At 38.9% G+C, this 21930-nt stretch overlaps 1 protein-coding gene across 1 annotated transcript; it reads right to left on the reverse strand.

The window, feature by feature from the left end:
• Nucleotides 1–1695: 1695 nt before the first annotated feature.
• Nucleotides 1696–5591, reverse strand: LOC132018552 (putative olfactory receptor 2W6). The gene is made up of 2 exons (XM_059401512.1): nucleotides 4678–5591; nucleotides 1696–1750 (listed from the first exon to the last, which is right to left on the reverse strand). The coding sequence occupies exons 1-2, from the start codon at nucleotides 5589–5591 to the stop codon at nucleotides 1696–1698; spliced, it is 969 nt and encodes a 322-aa protein (XP_059257495.1).
• Between the last annotated feature and the right edge of the window lie 16339 nt (nucleotides 5592–21930).

Below are 21930 nucleotides of genomic sequence, written 5' to 3' on the forward strand. Positions count from 1 at the left end.
GCCCAGTCTATTCCTCTCTGAACCCTCCAGAATACAGTCTCCTCCTCTGTAAGGGCCGCTGAAAACTGCAGCCTCCCACAGGTGGCGCCTGCCCCCGGTGATCTCTCAGTGGTTCACCCAGGCCCCTGCTTGTCTCTGCCCCTGTGCCTCAAAACCACAAGCAATCCTGGTATGAGTGGCTGTGGGTGGCGGCTGCAGCAACAGCACCCCCCATGTCTGTAGGCATAGGTCCACATGAGCGGCTGCCTGGGTCCCACCGTTTGTTCCCAGGTGCAGGACGTTTTTGCACTGGGGATTTATTTTACTTCCAATGGGTAGCTTCTGAAGGCCCCTCCCCCTTCTGTTTAGCCTCTGGTATCTGTCCCCGCAATCACAACTCTGTTCTTTGTACCTCTGCATGGAAGATCCTCTGCCCCTGTAGAGATCCAGGACATAGATTCTTACATGTCAGGCTGATTTCATGGGAGTTCAGACTGGCTTGGAAGATATCCAGCTAAATTCAGGAGACCAGTCAAAACGGAGCCCCTCACTCCTCTGCCATCTTGCCTTGGAAAAAAAAAAATCTGACTTTTTAAAACACCAGAACTGAAAGAGCAGAAGTAGCCTCATACCTATTTAGGACTCATCTACTACATTTGCTTCCAACAACATTATGAACATTTTCAGTTTTCCAAACTGGTTAAATTCAGAATTGTGGGTAAGGGATTTTCAGCCTATGTCTGTCATTTGCAGCAGGGCAGTTTATTTCTTTAGAGAGTACTTAAGTGGCAGCAGATCACTATCACAATCAGGAAAAGCTGAGGTTTCTGTTTCCCCAAATTCTTGATAATACATTATGTTATCAAGCTTTTTATGTAGAATACCAAGGAGTCTCTAACATTTGACCTTGATTAGCTGAGGCCATCATTGAATGCAAGGTGTTAGTCACTAACCTAGAAGACCATTCATACCTTCCTCGGGTGCTAGAGCCTGGGTATGTTTCCTCATCCATCATTTTGTCCCTGGGGAGAGCTCAGTCTCTTTGCAGACAGGGACAAGCATGTGCTATAACACGAAGACATTGTTTTTCCAGTCTTGTCATTGTCAGCATCTTTCTCCCAGTGACCTTCTCACATCAGTTACATGGTGTGTCTGTTCACATACAGTGGTCCTTGGAGGGCCACCAATCAACTGAGATGTTTTCCTACTCTTCTAGGAGTCAAGTTTTTCTCCCTTGGGTGTGAGTCATCTGATGTAAATGTACACATTGGGAGAAATAAATCAGCTACTCAGCATGACCCAAACTTTAGTATGGAAGGGAATATTTTAAAATGAAATTAACTAAAAAGTGTGCAGTCATGATTTCTACATTATGAGATGATGAGAAACTTTTTGTTTTATTCTTTCTGTTTTTGTCATGCCCAGATAAACACTCATTCTATATTATTATATAGATTCTATATTATTATGCAGGTAAAAGAAAAAACTATACTATACTTCCCTTTTCTTAGGTGTCAGGTATTGCAAATGTCCTAAATGTTAAAAGCCTGAAGGTGCAGCTCCAGTATTCATTACCCAATGAACATTTGTCATATTCTGTAGAATAAGAATATTTTCATGTATATTTATTAAAAAAACCTCTTTGTTCACTTAATCATTATCCAGACATTTACTGAATATGGAATCATTTAGGAAGCCAAATTAGACACGGTAAAATCACACATGAATAAGAGGTTCTATGTTGTTGAAAAGCTCACTAGTGCCTTTTCCTCTAGCACAGAAAAGGATAATGCCAGTGTAGGTTTTGAAGGGAATTCACAAGATAGATTGATGAAATTTGTAAGGATATCTCTCCTAAAGTAAGATAGCAACTGATTTAAGAGTTGAGTAAAAGGTTTGTAAGTGATACATCGCTAGTTTACTAAGATTGGGGGTGAGCTTTTTTTTTTTTTAAGATTTTTATTTCTTTATTTGACATAGAGAGATCACAAGTAGATGGAGAGGCAGGCAGAGAGAGAGAGAGAAAGAGAGAGAGAAGCAGGTTCCCTGAAGAGCAGAGAGCCCGATGCGGGACTCGATCCCAGGACCCTGAGATCATGACCTGAGCCGAAGGCAGCGGCTTAACCCACTGAGCCACCCAGGCGCCCTGGGGGTGAGCTTTTTTCACAAAACTTGATGCTCATTTCCATTGTCCACAGTGTCACCATTCTAAATGTTCTCCAAAGAAAGTCCTTGCAACACCATAAATGTTACATTGTCTCTAGGGCTTCCTGTCTTTGGATATCATCACCCTCTCTCAGATTCCTTATTATTATTAAGGCTTACACACCTGGCTATTTTAAAGTTACCTGCAGAAAGGAATTGAATGTTTATTTTTAAAATTTTAAAATTTTTAATTTTTTTGCAGCCTAAAATTTTTATTTTATTTATTTTTTTTTTTTTAAATTTTTTATTTTTTATAAACATATATTTTTATCCCCAGGGGTACAGGTCTGTGAATCACCAGGTTTACACACTTCACAGCACTCACCAAATCACATACCCTCCCCAATGTCCATAATCCCACCCCCTTCTCCCAAACCCCCTCCCCCCGGCAACCCTCAGTTTGTTTTGTGAGATTAAGAGTCACTTATGGTTTGTCTCCCTCCCAATCCCATCTTGTTTCATTTATTCTTCTTCTACCCACTTAAGCCTCCATGTTGCATCACCACTTCCTCATATTGCGACAACATGGATAAAATTTTTATTTTATTTCATTTTTATTACGTTCAGTTAGCCACCATACAGTATATCATTAGTTTTTAATGTAGTGTTCAATGAGGAATCAAATGTTTAAAGTAAAGTTATAATGTGTTTTCCCTGTGGAATGTGGGAACCACAAAGATTGAGAATAGAAGAGAAAAGAACATTAACCCCTATACACCTCAGAACCCCACCCACACACTCCAGGTAGATTGTGGCTTATTTGGCCTTGTAATCACAAAGCAAGGTCACCGACAATGTGAGGACTCTCACATGCAGACAGAATTTCCAATTCTGAAATGGTTGATTTGTAGAGAGGGGGAATAGTTTTCTCTTCAGCATAGAGCTTCTCAGAGTTAGAATGTATATACCACTAAAAACAAGTAAAAAAAATGGGGAAACTAATATGAGATTGCTAAATTTTTATTTTGTTAAATCAAGTCCCTTACCAGAAAATTACCATTACTGACGCCATAATTCAACAAAACAAAGAATATTATTAAACAAGATAGCAAGAGGATAGTATTAAATAAAGAACACCCTTTTATAGTGATTTCATTTAGAGGAAACGCCTCATTTCCTTTATTTCTCTTATAAGAGCCTAGAAAAACCATTATCCACCCCCTTTCACAGGTGTATGGGGAGGAAATCAATTAAAATCCATAAAACTATGTTAATTTTCTGTTTAGAACCCAACATCTCCCTATTCTGTATTATAGTAGTTCTCAGACTTTATCCTGATCACCTGTAGTGTTTGTTAAAAATATCAGTTGCTGCTGGGGGTGGGGTAGGTGGGTGGGTGGGGACATACCTGTGTGACTCAGTCATTAAACATCAGGTCATGATCCCAGGTTCCTGGGATCGAGCCCCACATGAGGCTCCCTGCCCAGTGGGAAACCTGCTTCTCCCTCTCCCACTCCCCCTGCTTGTGTTCCCGTTCTCACTGTCTCTCTATGAAATAAATACATAGATAAAATCTCAAAAAAATCAGTTGCTGGATCCATCCTTGGATAGCTGGTCAGTAGGTCTGAGGTGGGCCCAAGAGTATGCATTTTTGATACGGGACCAAGTGTGGTGTTGCTGCTGGCCCAAGGATCATAGTACCTTATGGAAATACCAAACTCCTTATCAGGCCATGGAGGGTTCAAGTTAAGCTACTCTAATAGATCCCAAAGCAGAGTGGCTTAATTAATATTAAACAATATAGCTTCCCCCTATATTATTCTGGAGGCATTCCTCTCTTGGTGGGTGGCTCTGTTTCCATCTTATCATTTCATTCCCTCTTAGGGTTTGGTAAAGCTAGATACTCTTCACATTCACATTCCAGCCAAGAGGAAGGGGTGGGGGAAGAGTGAGAATAAATGGTTTCGTGTTTGAGAAGATAACTCAGGAGTTACACACATTGAATCTCTGGCATTGTATTGGGGGAAGCCAGGTTCAGAAATGTGGTAGGCAGAAATGTGATATGGTGGCCTTGTGCCTAGTTAAAACTAGAAGCCGTAAGATAGAGTGGGTATCAGTGGTTATCTGATCTCCAGCACAAAGCCCTGCTGGTGTATCAGGTGCCTCAAGGGTGTGTTATTTTCCATAAAAGTGTTAAGTCTTAGAAGAAGTAATCAGTGTCCTGTGAATCTTAAAATAAATTTCCCTGTGAAATATTTTCTTAATATTTGTTACTGTACCTAATCACATCTCATAGTTATGTTTACTTATCTGTAGCCCTGATTAGTCTTGAAGCTTTTTAAGTGTATGAATTGACCATCTCTCTCCTTACAGTTTCTGTCTGCTTCTACTGATTTACAAAGCCAGTACCCAGTACAATTCTTGGTACCCAATAAACACCCAATAAATGCTCTTTGCATAAATGAATCAATACATCTTTTGGTAAAGGTCAATATTATTTCCTTAGCTCTCTTCCAACTAACTCATGGCTTGGTTGACCATTTCTCCACAGACAGTATTCTCTTTACTGCGCTCTTTACATCTTTGTTTCTTAATGTATAGATCAGAGGGTTAAGAGTGGGTGTGATGATTGTGTAAAAGAGAGTAAGGAACTTCCCCTCATCTTGGGATGTGCTATTCTGTGGCTTCATGTACATGTAAATGAGTGTTCCATAAAACAGAGTTACTACTGTGAGGTGGGAGCCACATGTATTAAGGACCTTACTCCACCTTGCTGCTGACTTGATCCTCACGACTGCTTGAGTGATAACTCCATATGAGATGAGAATTAGTGATAGAGGTACTAGAAGAAATATCACCCCGAGAGCAAAGACAATGATCTCCATTATTTTTGAGTGTACACAAGCCATCTTGATCAATGCTGGCATCTCACAGAAAAAATTATCCACCACCCGGTGGCCACATCTTGGTAATTTCAAAGTCAGGGAGCAAAGAATTAACGCACTTCCAAGACCACCTAACCAGGCAGTGAGCACCATATTCTGGCAAAGCTGAGGGTGCATTATGACTGTGTAGTGAAGAGGTTGGCAGACAGCAGCATAGCGGTCATAGGCCATCACAGCCAAGAGAAGACATTCAGTGGCTCCCAGGTCAAGGGCAAAGAAGAATTGGAGCACACACCCTCCATACGTAATAGACTTTGTTGGGCCCCATAGATTTACCAGCATCTGGGGGATAATGCTTGTCGCATAGCAGAGATCCAAAAAAGACAAATTGGATAAGAAGAAATACATGGGTGTATGGAGCTGGGTGTCTAGGTAAGATACCAGAATGATGGTTGTGTTTCCTACCAGAGTCACAATATAGAAGATGAAGACCACCCCAGAGATGATGGGTTCAAATTGGGGCCGATCAGAAAAGCCCAGCAGGATGAAATCTGTGGTGGAACTTCCATTGTTTGTGTCCATGGCTCCTTAGGAAAGTCTAGGAGACAAGATCGTGGTAATCACAATAGCATCAGCCCTAGGCAGAAATAGCTTGCCATGTAGCTTATCATGCGTATCCCCAGTTCAGTTGTTTGTGTGCTCTCTCCCATTTGGACCACCTCTGTTAAGACTCTCCTTGTGCTCCTTGCCCAAAGCCTCTCTGTTTACTCATAACCAGAGTGGTTTTAAAAATAATATGGCAAATCCAATCACACTGAATTGTAAAGTATTGAGAGGGTTTAATGATACTATGACACCTATGGTTGTGTTTTGGTTAGGTAACAAATCCATGTGTTAGTGATATAATTTAAGAGTGGGGTATATTTTGAGGAGTTTTTCTTTCTTGACCGTGTGACCTAAGTATCACTTGATCATGACAAATGTTTCCCTTATCAAAGGGGTGGAGGTAAAAAGTTAAATGACCCATATTCTTGGGATAAGCTTCACTATTTGGTAGCAGCACGACTTGCTAAATTCATTTCCAAATTTGTGCATTCCAGATATTATCATCACATCACCCCCAACCTCCTCCTCATATTTTCCCTGCTATTCGACATTGTAGACACTGATGTTCCCTGTATCAGTTTTGGTGTTCCCCACTATATTGCCCCATTTTGTGCATGTGTTTTGGTGCCAGGAATACTCACCTTTCTTATTAACTCTCATTGCCATGTACAGAGGCCCCGTGTTTCTCGGAATACTATTCATGACTGTGAACACAGCATTTAAATAGCCTTACTGATTTGTTTCAGAATTTAAACTAATTTCAGAAGCCTCTGGTTACCACATACACACAGTAACCTGTGTTAGCTGTTACTCACCTGGCCATTCAGTAAAAGTAGCAATGGAGTTAACTGGAAAAAAAGCAGCTCATTAAAGTCAGTGAGTTGTTTTTCTGCATGGAATATACCATGTATCTGAGTCAGTCCTCTGGTTGCTTTGGAACTCTGTAGGTAAAACCCCATTTCAATTCTAAAAGAATACAGAAAGGTGATAAAAGAATACAGAAAGGTGATAAAAATATATATTTCACTAATGTGAATACTTTAGTATATCATTATGTAGGTGGATTGGTTAATGACTGACTTAGTGTGTAAATATCTTTTAGTTTTTTTGTTGTTTATAAAGTTTTTGTTGATATAATTTCTGACCATAAACTTCAGATCTAAGGTGCTTTATATGCATAGAGTGGGGTCAAGGAATAATAAATTTATTTGCTGCAGTCTAGTAAAATAATTTACCTATGGTATATCATTGCTATAAGCAGTTCTGCTATAACATGGAAATGTTATAATCATGAAGAAGGAACTATTACTACCAAGTAGCATGAGATTGGGATGTAATTTTTCTCAATTCAAAATGGAAATTTAAATAATGAGTGTGAAGTATTTATGTGGTAAGAGGTCAGTTAAGTTAAGCATAGTGCTTCATTGCACAGATTATGGACTCAGATCTTGGTGTCAAATCCCAGCTTCACTACTCGGAGGTAATGTGTCCTTGAGCAGTTTTGTAACTCTCATGTACACCAGGTTCTCTCTAAGTTCACTGAAGATAATAATATTCATCAAGGGAGTTGGTGAGGTTTAGCATTTGTGAAAGCAGTAGGAACTAAGCTTGGTTCAAATTTAATCCTCAAAAATAAAATTGAAATCACCTACCCACAAATTATTATTCATTTCTCACTCTCTTTATTTTTCACACTGGTGATTTTACCATAATGGTCTAGAACTAAACTTGGAATGGTTAAAATTTTATGTTTGCATAACTTTTTAAAAAAATATTTATTTTAAAATTTCTTTTCAGTGTTCCAGAATTCATTGTTATGCACAGACACTCATGTACACAAAAGTGCTCACAAATGTGATGCATGTACTGAACTGATAAACCCAGAGACAGGAAAGTACAGAGGACTTAGCTCCCAAAATGCCCAAATTACAAAATGCACTGGACATTCTTTAACCATATAAGGTTGGGATAGTGCTGGAAATTAAAAGGTCATAGAACTTTAGGGTGGAAATAGACTCAGAAAGCACAATCCAGCCTTCTGTCCTATGAAGGAGGTCTTACACAGAACGTTCACACAACTCCTGTTTCCTGAGCTTTGTAGCTCTGAACCTTTAATTTGTGCCTCATCCCTACTCTCATGTTGAGCTTCTAAATGCCTCCTTAACATACAGGCTCTTTTTCTGTATTCTGGAAATAACATGGAATAAGTCAATTCAACATGGCTTCAAAAAAAGGACAGTTTTTCTGCACAGCAAAGGAAACGGTCAACAAAACAAAGAGGCAGCCCATGGAATGGGAGAAGATGTTTGCAAATGACAGTACAGACAAAAGGCTGATATCCAGGATCTATAAAGAACCTCTCAAAGTCAACACACACAAAACAGATAATCATGTCAAAAAATGGGCAGAAGACATGAACAGACACTTCTCCAGTGAAGACATACAAATGACTATCAGACACATGAAAAAATGTTCATCATCACTAGCCATCAGGGAGATTCAAATTAAAACCACATTGAGATACCACCTTACACCTGTTAGAATGGCCAAAATTAGCAAGACAGGAAACAACGTGTGTAGGAGAGGATGTGGAGAAAGGGGAACCCTCTTCCACTGTTGGTGGGAATGCAAGTTGGTTCAGCCACTTTGGAGAACAGTGTGGAGATTCCTTAAGAAGTTAAAAATAGAGCTTCCCTATGACCCTGCAATTGCGCTACTGGGTTTTTACCCCAAAGATACAGATGTAGTGAAAAGAAGGGCCATCTGTACCCCAATGTTTTATAACAGCAATGGCCGTAGTCACCAAATTGTGGAAAGAACCAAGATGTCCTTCAACGGACGAATGGATAAGGAAGATGTGGTCCATATACACTATGGAGTATTATGCCTCCATCAGAAAGGATGAATCCCCAACATTTGTAGCAACATGGACGGGACTGGAAGAGATTATGCTGAGTGAAATAAGTCAAGCAGAGAGAGTCAATTATCATATGGTTTCACTTATTTGTGGAGCATAACAAATAACATGGAGGACATGCGGAGATGGAGAGGAGAAGGGGGTTGAGGGAAATTGGAAGGGGAGGTGAACCATGAGAGACTATGGACTCTGAAAAACAATCTGAGGGTTTTGAAGGGGCGGGGGGATGGGAGGTTGGGGGAGCCAGGTGTGGTGGGTATTATGGAGGGCACAGATTGCATGGAGCACTGGGTGTGGTGTATAAACAATGAACTCTGTTTCACTGAAAAGAAATTAATAAAGAAAAAAGACAGTTTTATTGTAAAATAAAACATAGATAAAGGGAAAAGCAAAAGCTCAATGAATTAAGTTGAATATTCTTGTAACTAACAAGCAGATCCAGAAATAGAACCCTACCAAGCACTGCAGGAGCTTCTCTTTGTGTCTCAACCTATCATTACCCTTCTCTTTTCTTCAAAGTATGTTTATAGTAATCACCTCCTTGTTTTTTATAGCTTGATTACCCAAATGTGCTTCTCTAGACAATATTGTTTAGTTTGGCTCATTAAAATTTTTATATTTGTTTTGAGTTTCCTATAATATTAGAACCTATTATCTAGAACCTAAATATACTCTTAGCTTTATGTTCCCAGACTAAGTGCTTGATGGTTGTCAGCTCTTGTTAAGACTGTGTGATGTTTAACTACCATGCTTTTCTGGTTGCTGTCCTTGAACTCACCATCGCTTATCAAATGCGTTGATTATGAGTTGAGAGTGTGCTGTACCACTGAAGAAGGCTATGAATATCCATGATGCACATGCAGTTTCTAAAATATATGTTGGATGGGACTGGAGGAGATTATGCTGAGTGAAATAAGTCAAGCAGAGAAAGACAATTATCATATAGTTTCACTTATTTGTGGAATGTAAGGAACTGCATGTAGGACATTAAGAGAAGGAAGGGAAAAATAAAGTGGGAAATCAGAGGGGGAGATGAACCATGAGAGCCTATGGACTTAGGGACACAAACTGAGGGTTTTGGAGGGGATAGGGGTGGAGGCATGGGTGAGCCTGGTGGTGGGTATTAAGGAGGGCATGGATTGCATGGAGCACTGGGTGTTATACACAAACAATGGAGTATGTAACACTACATAAAAAACTGCTGATGTCCTATATGGTGAGTAACATAACTCAATAAAACATTTAAAAAAGATGTATGGTAACTAGGACTACATGTATTTCCAGCTGAAATACATCACCAGCTCAGCTGGAGCTTTGGGTCTCATAAGAACCCAGGTATCCTTATTGGAAGGGTGAAGCCTGAAATTACACTTTGTGTAATTTTATGTTGTGAATTCAAATATAGGACTTCCTTGGTCTCAAACTTTAGCTGTTATTGTGATTTAAATTTAAGCGTGGACATGGTATAAAAACCACAGAGCACAAGCAGAAAGAACAGATGTTAAGAAAGCGGCATCAGTGTTGTCACTGAAACAGTTTTTCATTTTTCACAATGTGGAATCCAGTTACATGTTACTTTGTTCAGTGAAATGTAAGAGAAGTGAAGCAGACATATTTAAACATAATTTCATGTACAGGATGATGCGGAGAGGAAACAAGAAAATTAGAACATATTTACGTTTCAAGAGGGAAGAATTCACAGCTGTTGTGTTCCTGTGTAGTCCAGAGGTATCCATGTTCCCATGATGGTGAGCCTTCATTGCGTGGGTAATCAGAGGGATTCTTGTTTGGCTCGTTAGTGAGTCTAGGAAATACCAATTAGCCACCGCTGTCTTGTCCTAACACCACGATGACATTTGCATTGAAATGCAGTAGCTGAACTAAGACTCGGGGACGTCTCTGTTTAAAGTGGATGCTGGAGAAAAACTCTTTGTTGGACTGTTGGAAAATTTGATGAATTTGGCTTGTTAAATGTATTTTTGATGGGATATGTATAGTCTTTTCATGTGCACTCCCGCTAGACGCATTTGTGGGTGGGTCTCTCCCCAGTTAAACCAGGAGAGCCCTCCCCTGGTCTTTGTGTGCTCCAAGAAGTGCTTATGTAGGACTGGAAAGGCTAGTGTGTTAACATGGTGCAGACCCTGGGGACTGGTGCCCCACAGAGGTGATTAACAGATCCTACACTGTGGTCAGAGGGTTATCCAAACAACCATTTTAGGAAAGCTTCCCTTAAGATTTGGGTTTTACAATGAATCTTGGAACACTGAAAAAATAAAATGTAATAAAAAAGTTTTGGGTTTTATCATGATTTTTATTCTTTATTTTTCTTAAAGTTTTCCTCCATGAAAATTACTTTCAGAGATGACTATTATTATGTATTAAATTTGTTGTTGGTGATAAAAAATATGATTTAAGTCATGTCTATAAATTTAACAGATTTAATTGAACTGTTTTTTTTCCCCAGTGGGTAAGACTTCAGTCAAATTGTAGAAATATAGGTGATTATGTAGGTATTATTTTTGCAGGAAAGAAAATACTTGCTTTTTAAAAGATTATGAAATAATCATAATTTTGTATTTCAAGAGCCATATCATCATTGTTTCATTTTCAGTAAATTAAAAATTGTACCGTGGATATATTTTAGCCTACCATTCAACTCAAGAGCTGGGCATTTTTTTTTTTAATTTAGGAATTTGTTTTTATTTTATTTTAATTGTAATTTAATTTTTTCAGTGTTATAAGATTCATTGTTTATGCACCACACCCAGTGCTTAATACCCACTACCAGGCTCACCCAACTCCCTATACCCCTCTCCTCCAAAACCCTCAGTTTGTTTCTCATAGCCCATAGTCTCTCATCTCACCTCAAATTTCCCCCAACTCACTTCTCCTCTCCTTCTCCCACTGTCCTCCATGTTATTCCTTATGCTCCACAAGTAGGTGAAATCATATGTTAATGGACTCTTTCTGCTTGACTTCTTTAGCTCAGCATGATCTCCTCCAGTTCCATCCGTGCTGATACAAAAGTTGGGTATTCATCCTTTCTGATGGAGGCATAATACTCCATTGTATATATGGACCATATCTTCTTTATCCATTCATCTGTTGAAGGGCATCTTGGCTCTTTCCACAGTTTGGTGACTGTGGCCATTTGCCTGCTATAAACATTGGGATACAGATGGACCTTCTTTTCACTACATCTCTATCTTTGGGGTAAATATCCAGTAGTCAGTTCCAGAGGTAGCTCTATTTTTAATTTCTTAAGGAATCTCTACACTGTTTTTCCAAGTGGCTGCACCACTTGCATTCCCACCAACTGTGTAAGTGGGTTCTCCTTTCCCTCCCCAACACTTGTTGTTTCTTGTCTTATTGATTTGGGCCATCCTGACTGGGGTAAGGTGGTATCTCAATGTGGTTTTGATTTAAATCTCTCTGATAGCTAATGATGATGAATATTTTTTCGTGTGTCTGTTAGCCATTTGTATGTTTTCTTTGGCGAAGTGTCTGTTCATGTCTTCTGCCCATTTTTAAAAATGTGATTATATGCTTTTGAGTGTTGAGTTTGAGGAATTCTTTATAGATCTTGAATATCAGCCCTTTGTCTGTAGTGTCATTTCTGAGTATCTTCTCCCATTCCATGGGTTGCCTCTTTATTTTGTTGACTGTTTCCTTTGCTGTGCAGAAGCTTTTGATCTTGATGAAATCCGAAAAGTCCATTTTTGCTTTTGTTTCTTTTGCCTTTGGAGTCATGTCTTGAAAGAAGTTGCTGTGGCTGATGTCAAAGAAGTTACTGCCTATGTTCTTCTCTGGGCTTTTGATAGGTTCCTGCCTGATGTTGAGGTTCTTTATCCATTTTGAGTTTATCTTTGTGTATGGTATAAGACAATGGCCAAGTTTCATTCTTCTAAACATAACCGTCCAATTTTCCCAGCAGCATTTATCGAAGAGACTGTCTTTTTTTCTACTGGATATTTTATCCTGCTTTGGCGAAGATTAATTGACCATAGAGTTGCAGGTCCATGTCTGGGCTCTCTGTTTCATTGGTCTGTGTTTTTGTGCCAGTACCATGGTGATCACAGCTTTGTGGTAAAACTTGAAATCAGGCAATGTGATGCCCCCAGTTTTGTTTTTCTTTTTCCACTTTCAACAGTTCCTTAGCAATTCAGCGTCTTTTTTGGTTCCATACAAATTTTAGGATTTACTCCAGCACTTTGAAAAAATGCTGGTGGAATTTTGATTGGGATGGCATTGAAAGTATAGATTGCTCTAGGCAGTATAAACGTTTTAACAATGTTTATTCTTCTGATCCATGAGCAGGAGATGCTTTTTCATCTTTTTGTGTCTTCTTCAATTTCTTTCATGAGTGTTCTGTATTTCCTCAAGTACAGATCATTTACCTCTTTGGTTAGGTTTATTCCCAGGTATCTTCTGGTTCTTGATGGTATAGTAAATGGAATTGATTTTCTAATTTCCCTAAATTTCCTTTCTGTATTTTTATTGATAGTGTATAAGAAAGCAACTGATTTCTGTACATTGATTTTGTATCTTGTCACATTACTGAACTGTATGAGTTCTAGTAGTTTGGGGGTGGAGACTTTTGGGTTTTTCATATAAGGTATCATGTCATCTGTGAAGAGAGAGAGTTTGACTTCTTCTTTGCCAATTTGAATACCTTTTATTTCTTTTTGTTTTCTTATTGCTGTTGCTGGGACTTCTAGTACTGTGTTGAACAACAGTGACCAGAATGGGCATCCTTGTCATAAGAACTGGGATCTTACTACCAGCCTATAGCTACCTCTATGCTTTTATACTCTCTTTTGTTCCTACCTGACCTCCAGGGAATTTGTGATCTTGAATTTGGTGTTCATCACACACTTACATTAGAATATAATTTCTGTATCAACATACTCACCTACATATGTCAATGCCTAAATACCATGTATTTTAAAATTTAATTTATTTGAACTCCCATAAAAGATATCATATCTTATATGTGCTTTGGGGACTTTCCTTTTTTCACCTAACATTTTGTCAGATTATCCAATATTGTTTGCCTAGGTGTGTGTGGTTCCTTTATTCCTCCTGCTGTATAATGTTCTTTTGTGTGACTATATTACAATTATTTTATCTCTCCACTCGCAAATGGCCATACTTTCCCTTTTCTTTTTAAATTAACATATAATGTATTATTTGCTTCACAGGTCTGTGAATAATCAATTTTACACAGTTCACAGCACTCATCATAGCACTTACCCTTCCCAGTGTCCATAACCCAGCCACCCTAACCCTCCTTTCCCACCCCCCAGCAACTCTCAGTTTGTTTCCTGAGATTAAGAGTCTCTTATGGTTTGTCTCCCTCCCAGGTCCCATCTTGTTTCATTTTTTCCATCCTGACCCCCTCACCTCTGACTGCATTTCAAGTTCCTCATATCAGAGAGATCATATGATAATTGTCTTTTCTGATTGACTTATTTTGGTTAGTATAATACCCTCTAGTTCCATGGACATCGTTGCAAATGGCAAGATTTCATTTGTTTTGATGGCTGCATAGTATTCCATTGTATATATATTACCACATCTTCCTATCCATTCATCTGTTGATGGAGATCTAGGTTCTTTCCATAGTTTGGCTATTGTGGACATTGCTGCTATAAACATTTGGGGGCATGTGTCCCTTCAGATCACTACGTTTGTATCTTTAAGGTAAATACTGGGTAGTGCCATTGCTGGGTCATAGGGTAGCTCTATTTTCAACTTTTTGAGGAACCTCCAGGCTGTTTTCTAGAGTGGCCACACCAGCTTGCATTCCCACCAACAGTGTAGGTGGGTTCCCCTTTCTCTGCATCCTTGCCAATGTCTGTGATTTCCTGACTTGCTTATTTTAGCCATTCTGACTAGTGTGAGGTGGTTTCTCACTGTGGTTTGATTTGTATTTCTCTGATGCTCAGTGCTTTGGAGAACTTTTTCATGTGTCTATTGGCCATTTGATTGTCTTCTTTACCAAAATATCTGTTCATGCCTTCTGCCTATTTCTTGATTGGATTATTTGTTCTTTGGGTGTTAAATTTGGTAAATTCTTTGTAGTTTTTGGATACTAGCCTTTTATCTGATATGTTATTTGCAAATATCTTCTCCCATTCTGTTGGTTGTCTTTGGTTTTGTTGACTGTTTCCTTTGCTGTGTAAAAGCTTTTGATCTTGATGAAGTCCCAGTAGTTCATTTTTGCTCTTGCTTCCCTTGCCTTTGGCGATGTTTCTAGGAAGAAGTTCCTGTGGTTGAGGTCAAAGGGGTTGCTGCCTGTGTTCTCCTCAAGAATTTTGATGGATTCCTTTCTCACATTGAGGTCTTTCATCCATTTTGAGTCTGTTTTTGTGTGTGGTGTAAGGAAATGATCCAGTTTCATTTTTTCTGCATGTGGCTGTCCAATTTTCCCAACACCACTTGTTGAAGAGACTGTCTTTTTTCCATTGGACATTCTTTCCTGCTTTGTCAAAGATTAGTTGATCATAGAGTTGAGGGTCTATTTCTGGGCTCTCTATTCTGTTCCATTGATCTATGTGTCTGTTTTTGTGCCACTACCATACTGTGTTGATGATGACAGCTTTGTAATAGAGCTTGAAGTCTGGAATTGTGATGCTACTAACTTTGGCTTTCTTTTTCAACATTCTTCTGACTATTTGAGGTTTTTTTCTGGTTTCTTATAAATTTTAGGATTATTTGTCTCATTTCTTTGAAAAACATTGATGGCCTTTTGATAGGGATTGCATTAAACTTGTAGATTGCTTTAGGTATAATAGACATTTTTACAATATTTGTTCTTCCAATCCATGAACATGGAACTTTTTTCCATTTCTTTTTGTCTTCCTTAATTTGTTTCATGAGTACTTCACAGTTTCTGAGTACAGATTCTTTGCCTCTTTGGTTAGGTTTATTCCTAGGTATCTTATGGTTTTGGGTGCAATTGTAAATGGGATTGAGTTCATAATTTCTCTTTCTTCTGTCTTGCTGTTGGTATAGAGAAATGCAACTGATTTCTGTGCATTGATTTTATATCCTGACACTACTGAATTTCTTTATGAGTTCTAGTAGTTTTGGAGTGAAGTCTTTTGGGTTTTCCATGTTAAATATCATATCATCTGCAAAGAGCAGAGTTTGATTTCTTCTCTGCCAATTTGGATGCCTTTTATTTCTTTTTGTTGTCTGATTGTTGAGGCGAGGACTTGTAGTACTGTGTTGAATAGCAGTGGTGATAGTGGACAGCCCTGCCATGTTCCTGACTGTAGGGAAAAGCTCTCAGTTTTTCCCCATTGAAGGTGATATTCACTGTGGGTTTTTCATGGATGGCTTTTTTGATATTGAGGTATGTACCCTCTATCCTACACTGTGAAGAGTTTTAATCAAGAAAGATGCTGTACTTTGTCAAATGGTTTTTCAGCATCTATTGAGAGTATCATGTGGTTCTTTTTTTTATTAATGTATTGTATCACATTGATTTGCAGATGTTGAACCAACCTTGCAGCCCAGGAATAAATCCCACTTGGTTGTGGTGAATAATCCTTTTAAAGTACTGTTGGATCCTATTGGCCAATATCTTTTTTAAAAAAAAAATTATTTTTTATAAACATATATTTTTATCCCCAGGGGCACAGGTCTGTGAATCGCCAGGTTTACACACTTCACAGCACTCACCAAAGCACATACCCTCCCCAATGTCCATAACCCCACTCCCCTTCTCCCAACACCCCTCCCCCCAGCAACCCTCAGTTTGTTTTGTGAGATTGAGTCACTTATGATTTGTCACCCTCCTGATTCCATCTTGTTTCATTTATTCTTCTTCTACCCACTTAAGCCTCCATGTTGCATCACCACTTCCTCATATCAGGGAGATCATATGATAGTTGTCTTTCTCCGCTTGGCTTATTTCGCTAAGCATGATACGCTCTAGTTCCATCCATGTTGTCACAAATGGCAAGATTTCATTTCTTTTGATGGCTGCATAGTATTCCATTGTGTATATATACCACATCTTCTTGATCCATTCATCTGTTGATGGACATCTAGGTTCTTTCCATAGTTTGGCTATTGTGGACATTGCTGCTATAAACATTTGGGTGCACGTGCCCCTTTGGATCACCACATTTGTATCTTTAGGGTAAATACCCAGTAGTGCAATTGCTGGGTCATAGGGCAGTTCTATTTTCAACATTTTGAGGAACCTCCATGTTGTTTTCCAGAGTGGTTGCACCAGCTTCTATTGGCCAATATCTTGGTGAGAATTTTGCATCTGTGTTCATCAAGGATATTGGTTTGTAATTCTCCTTTTTGATGGGGTCTTTGTCTGGTTTTGGGATCAAGGTGATGCTGGCCTTATAAAATGAGTTTGGAAGTTTTACTTCCATTCCTATTTTTTTTTAAATTTTCAATTTATTTATTTTCAGAAAAACAGTATTCATTATTTTTTCTCCCCACCCAGTGCTCCATGCAATCCATGCCCTCTATAATACACACCACCTGGTACCCCAAACTCCCAACCCCTGCCACTTCAAACCCCTCAGATTGTTTTTCAGAGTCCATAGTCTCTCGTGATTCACCTCCCCTTCCAATTTACCCCAACTCCCTTCTCCTCTCTAACACCCCTTGTCCTCCATGATATTTGTTATGCTCCACAAATAAGTGAAACCATATGATAATTGACTCTCTCTGCTTGACTTATTTCACTCAGCATAATCTCTTCCAGTCCCGTCCATGTTGCTACAAAAGTTGGGTATTCATCCTTTCTGATGGAGGCATAATACTCCATAGTGTATATGGACCACATCTTCCTTATCCATTCGTCCGTTGAAGGGCATCTTTATTACAAAGCTGTGATCACTAAGACAGCATGGTACTGGCATAAAAACAGACACATAGACCAGTGGAACAGAGTAGAGAGCCCAGATATGGACCCTCAACTCTATGGTCAATTAATCTTCGAAAAAACAGGAAAAAATATACAGTGGAAAAAAGACAGTCTCTTCAATAAATGGTGCTGGGAAAACTGGGCAGCTATATGTAGAAGAATGAAACTCGACCATTCTCTTACACCGTACACAAAGATAAACTCAAAATGGATAAAAGACCTCAACATGAGACAGGAATCCATCAGAATCCTAGAGGAGACCATAGGCAGTAATCTCTTCTATATCAGCCACAGCAACTTCTTTCAAGATATGTCTCCAAAGGCAAAGGAAACAAAAGCGAAATTAAACTTTTGGGACTTCATCAAAATCAAAAGCTTCTTCACAGCAAAGGAAACAGTCAAAAAAAACAAAGAGGCAACCCACAGAATGGGAGAAGATCTTTGCAAATGACGGTACAGAGAAAAGGTTGATATCCAGGATCTATAATGAACTCCTCAAACTCAACACACACAAAACAGGCAAACATATCAAAAAATGGACAGAAGATATGGACAGACACTTCTCCAATCAAGACATACAGATGGCTATCAGACACATGAAAAAATGTTCATCATCATTAGCCATTCTTATTTTTTTGGAACAGCTTCAGGAGAATAGGAATTAATTCTTCTCTAAATGCTTGGTAGAATTCCCCTGGGAAACCATCTCACTCTGGGCTCTTAGTTGTTGGCAGATTTTTGATGACTGCTTCAATCTCCTTACTAGTTATGGATCTGTTCAGGTTTTCTCTTTCTTCCTGGTTCAGTTTTGGTAGCTTATATGTCTCTAGGAATACATCCATCTCTTCAAGATTGTCAAATTTGCTGGCGTATAGTTGCTTGTAATATGTTCTTATAATTGTTTGTATTTCTTTGATGTTGGTTGTGATCTCTCCTCTTTCATTCATGATTTTATTTATTTGGGTCCTTTTTTCTTTTTGATAAGCCTGGCCAGGGGTTTATCAATTTTATTAATTCCTTCAAAGAACCAGCTCCTAGTTTCATTGATTTGTTCTACTGTTCTTTTGGTTTCTATTTCATTGATTTGTGCTCTGATCTTTATGATTTCTCTTCTTCTGCTGGATTTAGGGTTTCTTTGCTGTTCTTTATCTAGCTCGTTTAGGTGTAGGGTTAGGTTGTATTCTTGAGACCTTTCTTGTTTCTTGGGAAGGGTTTGTATTGCTATATACTTTTCTGTCAGGACCGCCTTTACTGTGTCCCAAAGATTTTGAACAGTTGTGCTTTCATTTTCATTTGTTTCCATGAATTTTTTGCAAGTAACTTCTCCCATTCCATAGGTTGTCTCTTAGTGTTGTTAACTGTTCCCTTTGCTGTGCAAAGCTTTTTATCTTGATGAAGTCTCAATAGTGTGAAGTTAGTCTTAGAAATATATCATAATCCCTAGGGACTGTCTGTGGAAGCAGCTGAAATGTCAGCAGTGTTCTTCTTCTCAGGCTGTTGAATGCAATGGCGCTGGCAGGAACAGAATCCCACGATCCCCAGGGGCAGGGCACATGTTAGTATGTATGAAAGAATGTAACCCTCAGTCTTCCCTTTCTTTCTTTTTCTCTCTCTCTTTTTTAAAGATTTTATTTATTTATTTGACAGACAAAGATCACAAGTAGGTGGAAGTGGGGGAGGGTGGGGAAGCAGGGTCTCCACTGGGCAGAGAGCCCAATGAGGGGCTCAATCCCAGTACCCTGTGATCATGACCCGAGCCAAAGGCAGAGGCTTTAACCACTGAGCCACCCAGGCACCCTCAGTCTTCCCTCTCTGAACCTGGTGATTACTAGCCTAAACATCCTGCTCCTCCCTTATCCATGACTAACTCCCTGCATGCCTATGTGTAGGGGATAATGCAAGCCTGCTTTAAGATATTTGCCATCCCTTTGTACTCCTTGTCCACACTTGGAAGCATCTGTCCTTGTTTTTCTGATAAAAAAGAAAATAAAATCTATGTGCAGGATTCAGCTGTGGCTGCTCTCCCTTTCAGAGGCAGCTCTGCATGGCCACTCAGATTGCTGTCTGAGAACCTTATTTCTGTGTGTGATGACACAGTAGTTCATTTTTGCTTTCATTTCCCTCACTTCTAGAGACATGTCTTGGAAGAAGTTTCTGTGGCCGATGTTGAAGAAGTTACTGCCTGTGTTCTCCCCTAGGATTTTGATGGATTCTTGTCTCACATTGAGGTCTTCCATCCATTTTGAGTTTATTTTTATGTATGGCGTTAGAGAATAGTCCGGTTTCATTCTTCTGCATGTGGGTTTCCAATTTTCCCCAGCACCATTTACTGAAGAGACTTTTTTCCATTGGGTATTCTTTCCTGATTTGTCAAAGATTAGTTGACCATAGAGTTGGGGGTACCTATATGGGCTTTCTATTCTGTTACATTGGTCTGTGTGTTTATTTTTGTGTGAATACCATAGTGTCTTGATGACCACAGCTTTGTAATAGAACATGAAGTCAGGCATTATGATGCCTCCAGCTTTGTTTCTCTTTTTTCAACATTCCCCTAGTGATTCAGGTTTTGTTCTGGTTCCATACAAGTTTTAGGATTATTTGTTATAGCTTTGTGAAAAATGCCAATGGTATTTTCATATTGATGGCACTGAAAGTGTAAATAGCTCTGGGTGGCATAGACATTTTCACAATTGTATGAATATACATGAATATAGTTTATTCTTCCAGTCCATGAATATGGAATGTTTTACCATCTCTTTGTGTCTTCCTCTATTTCTTTCATAAGTGTTCGTAGTTTGTAGAGTATAGATCCTTTACCACTTTGGTTAGGTTTATTCCTAGGTATCTTATAGTTTTTGTGCTATTGTAAATGGAATGGGTTCCTTAATTTCTCTTTCTTCAGTCATATTGTTTGTGTATAGAAATGCAACTGATTTCTGTGCATTGATTTTGTATCCTGCCATGTTGCTAAATAGCTGTATGAGTTCTAGTAATTTGGGGGTGGATTCATTTGGTTTTTCACATAAAGTATCATGTTATCTGTGTAGAGAGATTGTTTGACTTCTTCTTTGCCAATTTGAATACCTTTTATTTCTTTTTGTTGTCTGATTGCTGAGGCTAGGAATTCTAGTACTAGGTTGAGCAATAGTGGTGAGAGTGGGCATCCTTGTTGTGTTCCTGATCTTAAGGGAAAAGCTTTCAGCTTTTCCCCATTGAGAATTATACTCATGTGAGCTTTTCATGGATGGCTTTTATGATATTGAGGTATGTTACCTCTATCCCTATATTTTGAATAGTTTTAATCAGGAAAGAATGCTGTATTTTGTCGAATGCTTTTTCTGCATCAGTTGAGAGGATCATATTGTTCTTGTCCTTTTCTTTTATTAATGTGCTCTATGACTATAGTAAAGCATATATCTAAAAATATAGGTCAGAAGCTTCTGCACAGCAAAGGAAACAGTCAAAACAAAGAGGCAACCCATGGAATGGGAGAAGATATTTGCAAATGACAGTACAGACAAAAGGCTGGTATCCAGGATCTATAAAGAACTTCTCAAACTCAACACACACAAAACAGATAATCATGTCAAAAAATGGGCAGAAAACATCAACAGACACTTCTCCAATGAAGACATACAAATGACTATCAGACACATAAAAAAATGTTCATGATCACTAGCCATCAGGGAGATTCAAATTAAAACCACATTGAGATATCACCTTACACCAGTTAGAATGGCCAAAATTAGCAAGACAGGAAACAACGTGTATAGGAGAGGATGTGGAGAAAGGGGAACCCTCTTCCACTGCTGGTGGGAATGTAAGTTGGTTCAGCCTCTTTGGAGAACAGTGTGGAGATTCCTCAAGAAATTAAAAATAGAGCTTACCTATGACCCTGCAATTGCGCTACTGGGTTTTTACCCCAAAGATACAGACGTAGTGAAAAGAAGGGCCATCTGTACCCCAGTGTTTATAGCAGCAATGGCCATAGTCGCCAAACTGTGGAAAGAACCAAGATACCCTTCCATGGACGAATGGATAAGGAAGATGTGGTCCATATACACTATGGAGTATTAAGCCTCCATCAGAAAGGATGAATACCCAACTTTTGTAGAAACATGGATGGGACTGGAAGAGATTATGCTGAGTGAAATAAGTCAAGCAGAGAGAGTCAAGTATCATATGGTTTCACTTATTTGTGGAGCATAACAAATAACATGGAGGACATGGGGAGATAGAGAGGAGAAGGGAGTTGAGGGAAATTGGAAGGGGAGGTGAACCATGAGAGACTATGGACTCTGAAAAACAACCTGAGGGTTTTGAAGGGGCAGGGGGTGGAAGGTTGGGGGAGCCAGGTGTGGTGGGTATTATGGAGGGCACAGATTGCATGGAGCCCTGGGTGTGGTACATAAACAATGAATTCTGTTAGGCTGAAAAGAAATTAGAAAAAAAATTAAAAAAATTAATTTAAAATAATAATAAAAATAAAATTTATTTAA

The sequence above is a fragment of the Mustela nigripes genome, chromosome 5 (genome assembly GCF_022355385.1).
Source record: "Mustela nigripes isolate SB6536 chromosome 5, MUSNIG.SB6536, whole genome shotgun sequence".
Classification (NCBI taxonomy): domain Eukaryota; kingdom Metazoa; phylum Chordata; class Mammalia; order Carnivora; family Mustelidae; genus Mustela; species Mustela nigripes.